The 15,008-nt window shown below is 41.2% G+C and overlaps 1 protein-coding gene across 2 annotated transcripts in view; it reads right to left on the reverse strand.

The window, feature by feature from the left end:
• Positions 1-700, reverse strand: part of LOC132394078 (transducin-like enhancer protein 1) — a 108,432-nt gene extending 107,732 nt beyond the window's left edge. Inside the window, exons 1-2 of one of the 2 annotated variants that reach the window (XM_059969782.1) lie at positions 640-700; positions 198-272 (exon numbers count right to left, since the gene is read on the reverse strand). In XM_059969782.1, coding sequence (XP_059825765.1) covers positions 198-221 — 24 coding nt within the window. In that variant the 5' untranslated portion in view covers positions 222-272; positions 640-700. The other variant, XM_059969783.1, reaches the window with a different exon arrangement.
• Positions 701-15,008: the final 14,308 nt, after the last annotated feature.

Below are 15,008 nucleotides of genomic sequence, written 5' to 3' on the forward strand. Positions count from 1 at the left end.
ATGTGAACTGACTTTCAGCTGAATTGCAGACATTTTAATATATATATATTTATAAATAGCATTTGACCCTTGGCAGGTGGTGCGGAGTACAACACTCGGAAAAAAAAGGTTCTTTACTTTCTTTGAATACAGATCATACAATGAATCAACAAAGGCCCAGCCCGGTCCGGCACGGCGGCAACGCCGTCCTTACTTACAGGATGCCTGCTCTGAGGAAACATTGCTCGACCCGACAACACTCAGCTCCGTTGCTCCAATAGTCACTCGATTTCCTTTAAGAAACGCACATTAAGTAAGAGCCCGGTCCGAAAACAGAAAAAAAATAAACACAATGTTTACTGGATGCTCATCCTGGATTCTGGTCCCAAAAAATAAGGTGATTTATATTTAAACCCCTCACTCTGTGAGAGACTGCGAGATTCGGCTGCCCCGGCTTAACTCCTCTCGATGTTTAAGAGAAAACCTCCTTTTAAAAAAATCAGTTGCCACTTTTGTAAGGAGACCAAATTCCTACGGCGCCCCAGGAAATCTTCTTGGATTCTCTTTATCTCGCTTGTAGAATATCCACCAGAATAAACATACAATATACACCATGCGAAGTTTAAATGGATATAATTGATACAATAGAAAACAATGTACCAGCTTTCCGCACACACTGGTTACATTAACACGCGGTTTCCATCCCCTCCTCACACTGATAACTAACCAAATTTAGACACGCGCAGTCGGAGTCTTCCTCCGGCCCATTTTGCACCAATCGGAACCCGACGATGTTCATCGGGCGCACGTGGGATCATGTTGTCATCGAAAGGCTCTGTCCAATAGAGAACAGCAAATGCCTACGCCCGCTGTCAATCAGACACAGCGGTGACAGAACAGAGCAATTGCGAGCCTGCCTGGTGTTTTTGTCTTGTTTCCAGAGTTCCCAGTGGTAACTGAGGGACGTCAATCATAATGATGGATTGGGAATCAGGCCAATAGATTTTGAAAATCCCTGTCTGTATTTGTTTGGCTGTCTTTGGCTGGTCTAATTTCTCCTCCATTCCCCATCCCACCCGCCTACGACCGCTCCTCTCGGTCTGAGCAGAAGGACTCGAACGAGAAAAAAGGGGAACGTCAGTCAGATGGAGAGTGACAATGGAGCGGCGATCTCAGCTGTCACTCAAAGTAACGTGGGTTCAAAGCTCCAACTGAGCGAAAAAAAACAGACAAGTCTTTGTCCCACCCACAAGTAGGAGAACCAGAGTAAGAATGTTAACTAATTATAACTCCGTGGCAAAGCTTCGGGTTTGCATCTTGTTTGGGCTGTTACTGTAGATGTCGGTCTGTAATTGTCAAAATAAATTTATAACATCGGAAGGACAACAGATCAAAATCCCTTGAACGAATGTATTTCATAGCTAGGTAGATTTTATGCCAAAACGTAATGCAATCTATCTGACGTGTAAAATTAAATAAATTGGAATTAGATCTGCTTGTGCTCCCCACCCAGCCCATTGCAATCCACCAAGATCAACTTCACTTTAGGACCTGGGGTTGCTAAAATCGCGAACACATCGGCAGCGTCTGCGCTAAAACCAGAATCAAAGCGGTCAGCGTCTGTTTTCATTTCGCTACTCCGGAAAATTGCATCCAGATGTTTAACAGATTACTAGGCTGGGTTTTCCGATCTTGATTAGATCAGTTTGTTCTGTTTGTTTACAACTTTCGAAGCTTGTTAGCGAACACAACCAGAAATATTCGCGTCGAGTTTCCAATTCATCATTTCAAAATAATTCGGGCTGAGGAGCAGGTCACCCCCACTCGCCTGGATACAATCGTCTCCAGATCTCGGCAATATCTTCGCTATGGGTAACCTTTGGGTATATCAGATAAAGCCTTCTTTGCTGACAGGACACCACTGAACTGAAATTCTGGGATGTGGAGGGACGGCGGACCACACGCGCGATACCTTGCGGACGCCTTTATTTGTTTCAATACTTTAATTGGAACTTTTAGACCAGCACAACATTCTAATTTTCCGTTCCTCTGTTAAGTATAGTGTCTCTCATCTCAAGGCGTACTTGAGATCAAAACGAACGCAAATCGTCCTTGCCAAGGATGAGTGTAAAGAGTCAACTCCCGACGCGCCCCTCCAAGAAAAAGCACCGTTCTAATATATACTCCAAATATTTTATAGATGCTTTGCACAAGGCATGAATAGTGGAAACAATTAAAAATTAACAACAAATCAAAATGCGTCGGATTAAGGACGTCTATGTTGTTCTGTTTTACACATTAGACCCAACGTGTCTTCAGATGGCCGCAGTTAAGACGGTGGAATTGTTGTGGGGGGAGGGGTAGATCAGGACAAGTGGGTGTAATTTCGTCTCCATTTTAAAAACAATATTTTTATGAAATAGCTTTGTGTTGGATTTCATTGAGTCGCACGTTTATGATAAAGTAAGAGTCCCTTTGGCCCATCATTTTATGTTTGTAAAAGAACTTTCCTCTCTAATGACATCTTTCTGCACTTGGTTCTCGCATCTGCAGGCGCTGCTTTTACACATCCAAGTACTGTTCAAATGTGCTTACAATTTCTGCATCTACCACCCTATTACACAACAAGTTTTAGACCCCCTACCACGTTCCCTGTGAAAAAAGTTTTTTTTTCCTCATCTGTCCTCAAATACTTTGACCTATTATGTAAAATATATGACCCTTCAGCTAAGGGAAATACGTTCTTCCTATTTAATCTATTCAGTTTATAATTTTATACACCTCATTAAGTCTTGCCACAACCTCTGTTCCAAACAAAACAATCCTAATTCATCCAATCTTTCCTCTAGCCACAACTTTCAGTCCCGGAAACATCTATGTAAATCTTCCCTGCATGCTCTCCAATTACATCTTTCCTGTATTGTGGTGGCCATTATGATACTCATATTCAAGCTGTAGCCTAACCAGTGATGTTTATCAATCTGTTCTAGCATATCCTTCCTGCTTATGTCCATACCTCGGCTATTAAAGAAAAGCATCCCATGTGTCTTTCTAATCATCTTATTGATCTCATATTATCTTTAGGATTTGCTCACTCATCCATGTGTTCCTGCACAGCGCCAACTCTCTGCCCATTCGTTTTCTATTCCCTTGCATTACCACACTTCTCTGTGTCAGTTACATTCGATTTACCATGTTTCTGTTCAACTGGCCATATCAACATATTCTCTTGTTTCCTTTAGCAGCCCAAGACTTATTTCATCTGGGCCAAGCATCGTAGCCATCTTCAGAAGAACTAAATTCCTTAATGCTTTCCTCTTATACTATCTTTACCCCACCAAGTATGAAACACTCATTGGCCTTACTGACAACATTAGCAGCTTCCTTCTGTTTATGTATAGAGCCACACAAAGAAATCATTTAGAACATTACTCTCATCATCCCCTTTCCCATGCATGTTACCACTGTAATCCTTAACAAGCCCTACTCTTTTCTATATTATTCTCTTGCTATTTATGTATTTAGAAATCTACTTTGGGGATTTCTTTGATGTTACTTGCCAATTTCTTTCATACCATCTCTTTGCTTTTTTATTTTCACTTTTTATGCTCTTCCAGGCTTTCTGCTGTATAAAGCTCTCAGTGCATGACAAGACCACACTTTATTACTATATTCTCTCCAAAGGGCTCTAGATTTGGCATGTCTCACTCTCTTTCTGAACTTCTTCAATCTTCATAAATGCCTCTCACTCCTCCAATACTGATTTACCTTCAAGTGTCTTTCCAGTCATATTTTGCTGAGTAGCTTGGTATTCAGCTCAGCAGAGTAAATTTGTCCTTACACAATTTGCAATGACAATTTACCTACCAATCTGTACGCCTTTGGATTGTGGGTGAAAAGCTGACCATACAGAGGAAACCCACACAGTCATGGGAAGAGAGTACAAAGACTTTACGGGCACCAGTGGGAATTGAACTGTTTCATCGGTACTGTAAAGCGTTGTGCTAACCACTACGCTACCCTGCCATCCCTATTATCGTGAATTATGATCATCGTTGTAATACTACTGTCCCAGCGATGCTCCTTCCACTTACCTAGATCTGTTACCCAAATCTAAATCCAGGATTATCCCTCTGAAGTTGGACATTTGGTGACCTTGTTTTATACTGGTTAAACCATTCTCCAAAAGGTCACTTAGGAATTCTGAGGCCTCTGATCTTTTCTGCTAAACGTGTTCCACATAATAATAGGACAATTCAGATCAGAATCAGTTTTGTTATCACTGGTGCATTGTTATCTTCACTAGCACAATGCAATACAAGATAATATAGAAAGAGAAAAAATAAATAAGTAAACTATTTCAGTAAGTGTGCATGCACTTTCAGGCATCTGTACCTCTGTCCTGATGCTAACAATAAGAAGAGGGAATATCCTGGTTGATGGGGGTCCTTAATAATAGAAGCTGTCTTCCTGAGGCACCAATCCTTGAAGATGCCTTGGATACTATGGAGGCTAGTACCCAAGATGGAGCTGACTAATTCTACAACTCTGTAGCTTCTTTTGGTCTTTTGGGAGAATTCTATTCTCCCGCTCTTACTTCCGTGCACATTTGTCTGAACTATGCTTACAAATTCCCTCTTCTATCTCACTCAGAACATTTGAGACAGATAAATTGTTCAGAAGACCCCTGAGGACATATTGTTGTTTCAATAATGTTATTACCCCTTTTTGTTCTTTAGTTGAGTCCACAGAGCCTGAACTAAATTATTTCTTCTTAGATCTGTGATTATTTATTTAACTCACAATGTCACCCCATCACTTTTAATCCCCCTCTCAATTTCATCTGCAAGTCCTGTAACCAAGAAAGTTAAGCTTCTGTACCTGCCCATTTTAAGGCCACAGGTCTATAAAGACTACAACATCATACTTACAAGCATTTATTCCATTATCAACTCGTCTCTCTTATTTACAATTCCCCTTGTGTTTAACTATTGACAAACTCCTGGTCGCTTTTCTAACTTTTGTTTACTCCATCTTCCATTCCATTGAGTTCAATGTCCATTTAGGAATCGGATGGTAGAGGAGAAGAATCACCGAGTGTGTGCCCGATGGTAACATTGTGAAGAGGGCATGTCCTGGCTGTTGGGGATCCTTAATGATACACACCACTTCCTAAGGCAATACTCCTTGAAGATGTCTTGGATACTATGGAGGCTAGTACCCCATAATGGAGCTGACTAATTTTACAATTTTCTGTAGCTTTTCCCAATTGTGTGAAGAACAGCCCCCCCCCCCCCCCCCCCGCCTTAGCAGATGGTGATGCAGTTGGTCAGAATGTTCTCCACGGTACATTTGTAGAAGTTTTTGAGTGTCTTGGTTGACAAACCAGATCTTCTCAAACTCCTAATGAAATATAGCTACTGTCTTGTCTCCTTTATAGCTGCATCAATATGTTGGGACCAGGTTAGTACCTCAGAGATGTTGACACCCAAGAATTTGAAACTGCTCACTCTCTCCATGTCTGATCCCTCTATGAGGATTTGTTTGCATTCCCTCGCCTTACCCTTTCCGAGGCCCACAATCAGCTCTTTGGTCTTGCTGACGTTGCTACATTTGGCTTCCCATCCACCCGTCAAACCCCTTCCCCTCACACCATCAACAGCACCAGCAAATCCACCCATAAGGACTTTCATCCTAATTCTGTTAAGATGGAAACAGGTCTCATCTTTCCTGAGACCTGTTTCCACCAGCACCATGCTCTGTGAATCTAAAGCCTTCTTTCCAACCACATTGTCATCTGCATTGTTCTCTAGACTACAACCTCTACTGTTCACCCACCACTTCCTACCCCACCAACCCCCAGCAATACAGTGGCATCCTTGATCCTGAACCCAGGCATCAACATAGAACATAAAATGTATAATAGTACAGCACTGGACCAGGCCATTCAGCCCACAATGTTATCCCAAACCAATTAGATTAGTAATCAAATGGATAACTAAACTAATTTCTTCTGCCTACACAATGTTCATATCCTTCCATTTTCCTCACAATCACGTGCCTATTTAAATGTCTCTATAAAGTCCCGAATGTTTCTGAGTCTACCAGCAGCCCAGGTAGTGCATTCTAGGCACCTACCACTATCAGTGTGAAAACTTTGCCACTCACATCTCCTTTGAAATTACACCCTCTCATTTTCAATACATGCTCTCTGGTATTAGACACTTCAACCATGGGAAAAAGATACTGTCTGTCTACTCTATCTAAGCCTTGCATAATCTTATAAACCTCTATCAAATATCTCCTCTGCTCCAGAGAAAACACCCCAAGTTTACCCAGTCTCTCATTGTAGCACATGCCCTCTAAACCAGGCAACATCCTGGAAATTTCTTCAGCACTCTGTACAAAGCCTTGACATCTTTCCTATAATGGGTGACCAAAACTGTATATAATACTTCACCTTCAGTCTAACTAGAGTTTTATAAAGCTGCAACATAACTGCATGACTTTTGAACTCAGTGCCTTGACTAATAAATGCAAGCATGTCATATGCCTTCGTATCAACCCTATGAGCCTGTGTAGTTATGAACTTGGATCCTAGGATCCCTCTGCTCATCAACACTGTTAAGGATCTTACCATTAACAGTGCACTGTCTCTCTGCATTTGAGCACTGTGCTGTCTTTGCGAAGGAGAACGTTACAAGCACCAAGGTGCAAACTTCACATTCGCCTGGGTTAAACGCCATCTGTCATTTCTCCGCCATATCTGCAACTGATCTATATCTGGTTATTTCCTATGCCAGTCTTCTATGCTATCTACAACAACAGCAATATTTGTATCATCTGCAAACTTACTAATCCACCCATCTACGCTTTCATCCAAGTCATTTATATACATCACAAACAACAGGTCCCAGTACAGATCCTTGTGGAACACCACTAATCACAGACCTCCAGCTAAAATTAATTTCTTCAACCCCCAGCTTATTGAGAGAGACAAGAGAAGAGATTGCTGGGGCTTATCCCATCAGGCCCCGGGGACTTAACCACCTTAATGTTCTTTTACAGACTCAACACTACTTCCTCCTTTACTTTGGAATACCCAAGAGCACTAATTCTCCCAGCACTGATCTCCCTGTCCCCCATGCCCTTCTCCTTAGTAAATATGGATGTAAAGTACTCATTAAGGACCTCAGGCACATCCTCTGCATCCAAGCAAATGTTATCCCCTTATTCGTGTGTGGTCCTACTCTCCCTAGTTATCCTCTTGCTCTTCATGTATGTAGATTCTCTTCAATCCTACTTGTGAAGAACTTTCTGACCTTCTTAATTACCTTTTTGAGTTCTTTTCTGGCTTCTTCATAATCCTCAAAGGCATTGTTTGATTCTAGCTTCCTGAACTTTATATCCTTCTCGCTTTTCTCCCGGACTAAATTAATTTCGTCCTTTGACATTCAAGGTGTTCATACCTTGCTATCCTTGTCCTTCTTTCTGACTGGAATATATGTGTCCTGTACTTTGTGCAGTTTCTATTTAAAAATCCTCCACATTTCAGATGTGAACTTGACCAAAAAAAGCTGAGCTGGTTCCTACCAAACACTCTCGTAGTTTGTCCTGCACCGATTTAATACTCTCCAGCAAGGTCCATTCTTATCCTTATGTTTCACTATCTTAAAACTTGACCAGGTTCAGCCCAGCCACTCCTCTTGTTGGACTATCTACATACTGACTTAAAATCCCTCCTCCTGGGTGCACCTAACAAATTCTGCACTGACTAAACCTCTTGCACACAGAAGGTGCCAGGACCCTGTTGTTTCCTTAATCTGCCTCATATCTGTTCCTCAATGATTCAGTGTTATTGGGGAATCTATACTGTAATCCCATAAGAGGGCTTGCACCCTTCCAATTTTTGAGTTCCACCCATGTAGACTAAGTAGATGAGCCCTCCATAATGTCCCCTCTGAGTGCAGCTGTGATTTTGCCTCTGATTAGTAGGGCAACAACCCTCCCACCACTTTTATCTCCCGCTCTATCCTTTCTAAACCATCAAAACCCTGGGATATTAAGCACACGTACTTGTCCCTCTGTCAACCAAGTTTCTGTAATGGCCACAACATCATAGTTCCATGTACTGATCCAAGTTTATCAACCCTTTATACATCTAGTATTAAAATACTTCGAACTATCAGTCCCATTCAATCCATTACTTTGATCCAGGCTATTTTTACTGGCCCTGCCATTTGCCCTCCTCTCTGTCCCTCTACTTTCTGGTGGTGCTCTAGTTCATATCACACCTGCCAACTAGTTTAAATCCTCCCAAGGTGCACTAGCAAAACACTTGGCCTGAGTATTGCTTCCCCTCCAGCTTCAGTGTAGTCAGTCGCTCTTATACAGGCCTTCTCTGCCCCAGAAAATGTTCTTGAAATCCTACCCCATGCATCCTTTTGTCAATCACTCATTCATCTGTATTATCATCCTGATCCTTCCCTGGCAGCACGTGGCATTGGGAATAATCCAGAGAGATCCTGCTCCTCAGCCTCTCCCTATCTTCCTATACTCACTGCGCAAGACCTCTTCCCCCTTTCTACCTATGTCATTGGTGCCAATGTGCACCGTGACCTCTGGCTGCTCACCACCTCTCTTGAGAATATTCTGCAGCTCCTCTGACGCATCCTTGACCCTGGCAGCTGGGAGGCACACACCATCCTGGCATCTCTTTTTTCAGCCACAGAATCTCCTCTCCATCTCCCCCTAACTATCAAGTCTCCTGTCACTATTGCTCTCCCTGACTTTACCCTTCCCTGCTGAGCCTCAAAGCTGCTGTGTGACCTGATAGGTCACCCTCATTCCACCCCCACCAAAGGGGTATACTGTCTAGCGTCAAGGGATCCCACAAGACCATGTACCCTAACAATGGTCCCCTTACCATTGTAAGCTTTTACAACCATTTCTCCTGAACTTTCCCCTTCCTCTTTGCACAGCTGAACAACTTGTGGTGTGTTCTTGTGTCTGGTTTCAATCACCAGGGGAACCCTTCTCCCTTCAGAATTCAGAACCAAATATTGGTTCGTCAACAAGGTTCCCTCAGGGGTCTCCTGAATTACCTGCCTGTTTCTCTTGCATGATAAACTTCAGAATCAGTGTCAGATTTATTATCACTGATTTATATGGTATGAATTTTGATGATTTTTTTTCAGCAGTATTACAGTTTTTAAGTACTATTATTTATTAAGTATTATTTATTATTAAGTATTATTTTTAAGTACTTCTATGTGATTTTTCATTATTAGTTTCAATACACATGTTTATAATGGAAACAGCCAATGTTGCCATCATGCTGTGATTAGATCTGTCTACTGGACAGTTGTGATGTAATGCACAACCCCACTTTTGCACTTTGTATTTTCTCACTGGGGCCAATGAGAGATCAATCCCTATTCTTTGCTTCCGAAAATGCTATTCACCTCTGAAATAAAATCAAAATATAATACAAAAGTAAAAGCAGAACAAATTACCTTAGAAAGAAATTATATTACATTGAATGGTTTTATCCAATTAATCCAAGCACAGTAATCTTACTTCACCTTGGGTCGACACTTTAAATGAGTCTCCTATGGGGTGGTATACGATTGCGAGCCACATGAAAAGTAATCACCAATTGAAAATCAGTGGGTGGGATGGGATTATGGCAGTGAACTCTCACTCATTTAAATCAGTCCCAACAACTACGGGCAATCCGATGACAATTTTTCATGGATGTGTAAATGGGTGAGGAGTTGTTCTGTGTGAATCGGGTGCTCCCCTTGAGATTAAGGAAGTCTTTTGTGGGTTCTGAGGTGGAAATATGGTCAAACACACAAGTGGGGTAGGGTGTTGCTCATGAGGCAGGCAGGTACGTTCTCTTTTAGAAGGTGCTTCTGTTGCTTATGCGGGGTCTCTGAACTCTTCTGCTACATGGACTTTAGGGTCTCGGTAGCACTCCAAATGGCCCTTCTCCAGTTTAGGAAGGCATGGGCCAGAGATTTGCAGGAACCAGTGGATTTTATTTCATTTTTTCAAGATTTTTGAGCAAATCCAAATATACCCAGTGATTTGAAACTGTCTGATACAAATGGGAAGCAATCAGTGTGGGTAGATCTAGTTGCAACCAATCTGCCTCTCTTGTCTCCCGTGCAGTCTGAGCACGAATGAAGTCTGAAGCTCCATTTGCAACATCAGAAACATCTTCTGTGCGGTTCGACATTTTAGAATTCTTCAAAGTTCAGCTTGCATTCCAACTTTACCTTATTTTCTCCCTCAGACCCACAAAACTGGAATGAAAGCAAGTTGTCCTCATTCCTGTCAATTATTGATATCGTACTCATATAATGACACAAAAGGAAGTCTGTTGGATCCACGCCAGCACCTAGAGACAATTGTGTTAAATTCTGCGTAATTCTTTATACCTCAGTGCTAGTACCAATCAATACTCCCTGGATTCTTTTTCCTATTAACTTACTCTAAGGCTAATTTGCAGTAGCCAATTAATCCACCAGCATGTTTTTGGGATGTGGGGGAAAGTCTAAGCACCTGGAGCAAACTCATGTAGTTACCATGAGAATATTAAAACTCAGCAAAGATAACAACTGAGGTCAGAATCAGTTTTCCACTGTTCAGCGTAACTAGTAGGGATGATTATTTAATGACATTATAATGCTAAAATGATGCTGCAATGTGATCAACTAATAAAGTTTCCAGACACTACTTTAAAAAGTTTAAATTCAAAAAAATTATGAATTTTTAAAATATATTGAGTCAATCTGAAGCTCCATTATACTTTGTCAATTTGACCAGCCCCATATAGAATGAATCATCATTTGTTCAGGTCATGTGGACACGATTTTATTGTAAAATAAGTTAGACCAGAAGGTCATAAGCTATAGGAGCAGAAGTAGGCTATTTGGCCAATCGAGTCTACTCTGCCATTCAATCATACGCTGATCCAATTCTTCCAGTCATCCCCACTTTCCTGCTTTCACCCCATCCCCTTTGATGCCCTGACTAATCAAGAACCTAACTGTCTCTGCCTTAAATGCACCCATTGTTTTGGCCTCCTCAGTCACTCGTGGCAACAAATTCCACAGATTTACCACACTCTGACTGGTAATTTCTCCGCATCTCTGTTCTAAATGGACATTCTTCAATACTGAAGTTGTGCCCTCTTGACCTAGAACCCCCTACCATGGGAAATAACTTTGCCATATCTAATCTGTTTAGGCTTTTAACATTTGGAATGTTTTTATAAGATTCCCCTTCATTCTCCTGAACTCCAAGGAATACAGCCCAAGAGCTGCCAGATGTTCCTTGTACAGTAACCCTTTCATTCCTGGAATCATTCTCGTGAATCTTCTCTGAACCCTCTTCAATGTCAGTATATCCTTTCTAAAATAAGGAGACCAAAACTGCACACAACCCTCCAGATGTGGCCTCACGAATGCCTTATAGAACCTCAACATCACATCCCTGCTCTTATATTCTACACCTCTAGAAATAAATGCCAACATTGCATTTGCCTTCTTCACCACCAACTCAACCTGGAGGCTAACCTTTAGGGTATCTTGCACAAGGACTCCCAAGTCCCTTTGCATCTCTGCATTTTGAATTCTCTCCCCATCTAAATAATATTCTGCCCGTTTATTTCTTCTACCAAAGTGCATGATCATACACTTTCCAACATTGTATTTCATTTGCCACTTCTTTGCCCATTCCCCTAAACTATCTAAATCTCTCTGCAGGCTCCCTGTTTCCTCAAAACAACCCACTCCTCAACCTATCTTTGTAACATCAGCAAATTTAGCCACAAACCTATTAATCCCATAGTCCAAATCATTGACTTCATAAAAAGCAGTGGCCCCAACACCAACCCCTGTGGAACTCCACTGGTAACTGGCAGCCAGCCAGAATAGGATCCCTTTATTCCCACTCTCTGTTTTCTGCCGATCAGCCAATGCTCCACTCACGCTAGTAACTCCCCTGTAATTCCATGGGCTCTTATCTTGCTAAGCAGCCTCATGTGTGGCACCTTGTCAAAGGCCTTCTGAAAATCCAAGTACACCACATCTGCAACATCTCCTTTGTCTACCCTGCTTGCAATTTCCTTAAAGAATTGCAGTAGGTTAGTCAGGCAGGCTTCTCCTTTTAGGAAGCCATGCTGACTTTGGCCCATCTTGTCATGTGCCACCAGGTATTCCATAATCTTTTTCCTAACAATCTATTCCAACAATTTCCCAACCATCAATGTCAGGCTAACAGGTCTATAGTTTCCTTTCTGCTGCCTCCCACCCTTCTTAAATAGTGGAGTAACATTTGCAGTTTTCCAGTCATCCGGTACAATGCCAGAACCTATTAATTCTTGAAAGATCATTGTTAATGCCTCCACAATCTCTCCAGCTACTTCCTTCAGAACTTGAGGTTGCATTCCTTCGGGTCCAGGAGACTTATCCGCCCTCAGACTATTACGCTTCCTGAGCACCTTCTCAGTCATAATTTTCACTGCACATACTTCACTTCCCTGACACTCTTGAATGTCCAGTATACTGCAGATGTCTTCCACTGTGAAGACTGATGCAAAATACGCATTCAGTTCCTCTGCCATCTCTGCGTCTCTCATTACAATACCTCCAGCATCATTTTCTATTGGTCCTTGACTCTCTTTTACCCTTTATATACTTAAAAAAGCTTTTAGTGTCTTCTTTGATATTAGTCATCAGCTTCCTTTTATAGTTCATCTTTTCTTTCCTAATGACCTCCTTAGTTTTCTTCTGCAAGTTTTTAAAAGCTTCCCAATCCTCTAGCTTTGGCTTCCTTGTTTGCCCTCTCTTTTGCTTTTACTTAGGCTCTGACTTCACTTGTCAGCGACAGTAGTGTCCTTCTTCCATTCAAATTTTTTTTCTTTTTTGGAATATATCTGTCTTGCACTTCCCTCATTTTTCATAGGAATTCCAGCCATTGCCGCTCTGCTGTCCTTCCTGCTAGTGTCCCTTTCCAGCCAACCTTGGCCAGTTCCCCTCTCATGCCATTGTAATTTATTTTATTCCACCGAAATACCAACACACTGGAATTTAGTTTCTCCTTCTCAAATTTCAAAGTGAACTCAATCATATTGTGATCACTGTTCCCTATGGGTTCCTTAACCTTAAGCTCCCTTATCACCTCTGGATCATTGCACAACACCCACATCAGCACAGCTGATCCCTAGTGGGCTCAACAACAAGCTGTTCTAAAAAGCCATACCTTAGACGTTCTTCTAATTCTCTCTCTTGAGGTCCAGTACTGGCCTGGTTTTCCCAATCCACTTTCATGTTAAAATCCCCAACGATTATCATGACATTGCCCTTCTGACATGCCTTTTCTATCTCCAGCTGTAACTTGTAATTCACATCCTGGCTGCTGTTTGGAGGCCTGTATGCAACAAGTTAGCTGATTTTATCTGGTCAAGATAAAACTGATGGCTTATTAACATTGGGTGTTATATAATGTCACATGCAAGCTATAACATGAACAGGTATATTGCAGACCGGTCACTTACTCTTTAAGATATGAACTATTTATATATGCCTGTGCATAAAGAAGTGCAGAATGATTATTGCTTTGTTGAATTATTTACGGCAAATAAATGAGCAAATTTCAATATGGCACATCCCAAGCATCATCTGTTATAGTGCTAACTTTCCTCAATCCTCCACAATCTATACACAGTATAGTATTTTTTTAGCTACATCTTGACAAAGAATTTGTCTCATTTAAAAACTCATCCGGATAATAGTATTTTCATAAGACATTAATATTCTTTGCAAAGTTTAGATGTTTTCCAAACAAAATACTTCCATAAAAAGTGAAGGCAGCCCATGATGGAACTGGTTGAGTCTTCAACCCTCAGCAGCCTCATTCAATCTTGTGCATTGGAGGCTCTGTGCCAGGATATGATGTAATTGGTCAGAATGCTCTCCTCAGTACATCTGTAGAAATTTGCAAGTCTTTGGTGAAATAACAGAATTATCATGATTTCATCAGAAAAGCTTTACATTGGAGACAAATCATCTCTAGTAAATAATGTATTATCAAGCCCAAGGTATTTGCTGTATCCAATGAACATCATCATTTATTACGGGGCGAATTCAGTTAATTAGATCATAGCATCTCAACTGCTGGGCTCTTGGGAGTCATCAGGTAATCATCAATATGTCCTGTTACTGACGATATTTCAGGTTTATTCCATGACTTTTCCGGCTGAGCTTCATTTTCTTCTTCTAGAACTATCTTCATTGTCTAATTGTGTTGAGGAACACAGATCTGATGAAATGGTTGTGCAACTTCTAGCTTTATCTATTTCCTCTTTCTCTTTTATTTGCATGTACATGTATAGTTTCATATTGTAACTTCAGGTAGGTTTCTACTTCCTGCTTTGTTATACATAACATTCTCTTGGCATGGTCTCCATAGTCTTCAATAAAGTTCTATTGATTTTTGGATATAATAGTAATAAAATTATGGGGAATGTGTAGGGCCATGAGATTGTATAGCAATGATGACCAATAGTGTACCAAGGATGCCTAGTTATGTCTATTGATCCATATTACCTTTATGCCATTCAGTGTAATAGTAAAACCAAACAAGATAATATATGCTCAAGATGAATGTAACTTTTTTTTGACAAGATCTATACAGAAATCACCTTTACCAGTGCTATCATGAAGATATGTAGGAATAACTGGTTGCTCCTTTTATTGGTTCAAATGCTACATAATTCAGGTCTAACACGAGGAAATCTGCAGATGCTGGAAATTCAAACAACACCACACACAAAATGCTGGTGGAACACAGCAGGCCAGACAGCATCTATAGGGAGAAGCACCGTCGACGTTTCGGGCAGAGAGCCTTCATCAGGACTAACCGAAAGGAAAGATAGTAAGATAGTAAGTTGAACATTGACTTCTCTAACTTCCGTTAATGCCCCTCCTCCCCTTCTTACCCCATCCCCGACATATTTA

This window comes from Hypanus sabinus, chromosome 5, assembly GCF_030144855.1.
Source record: "Hypanus sabinus isolate sHypSab1 chromosome 5, sHypSab1.hap1, whole genome shotgun sequence".
NCBI classification, from domain to species: Eukaryota; Metazoa; Chordata; class Chondrichthyes; order Myliobatiformes; family Dasyatidae; genus Hypanus; species Hypanus sabinus.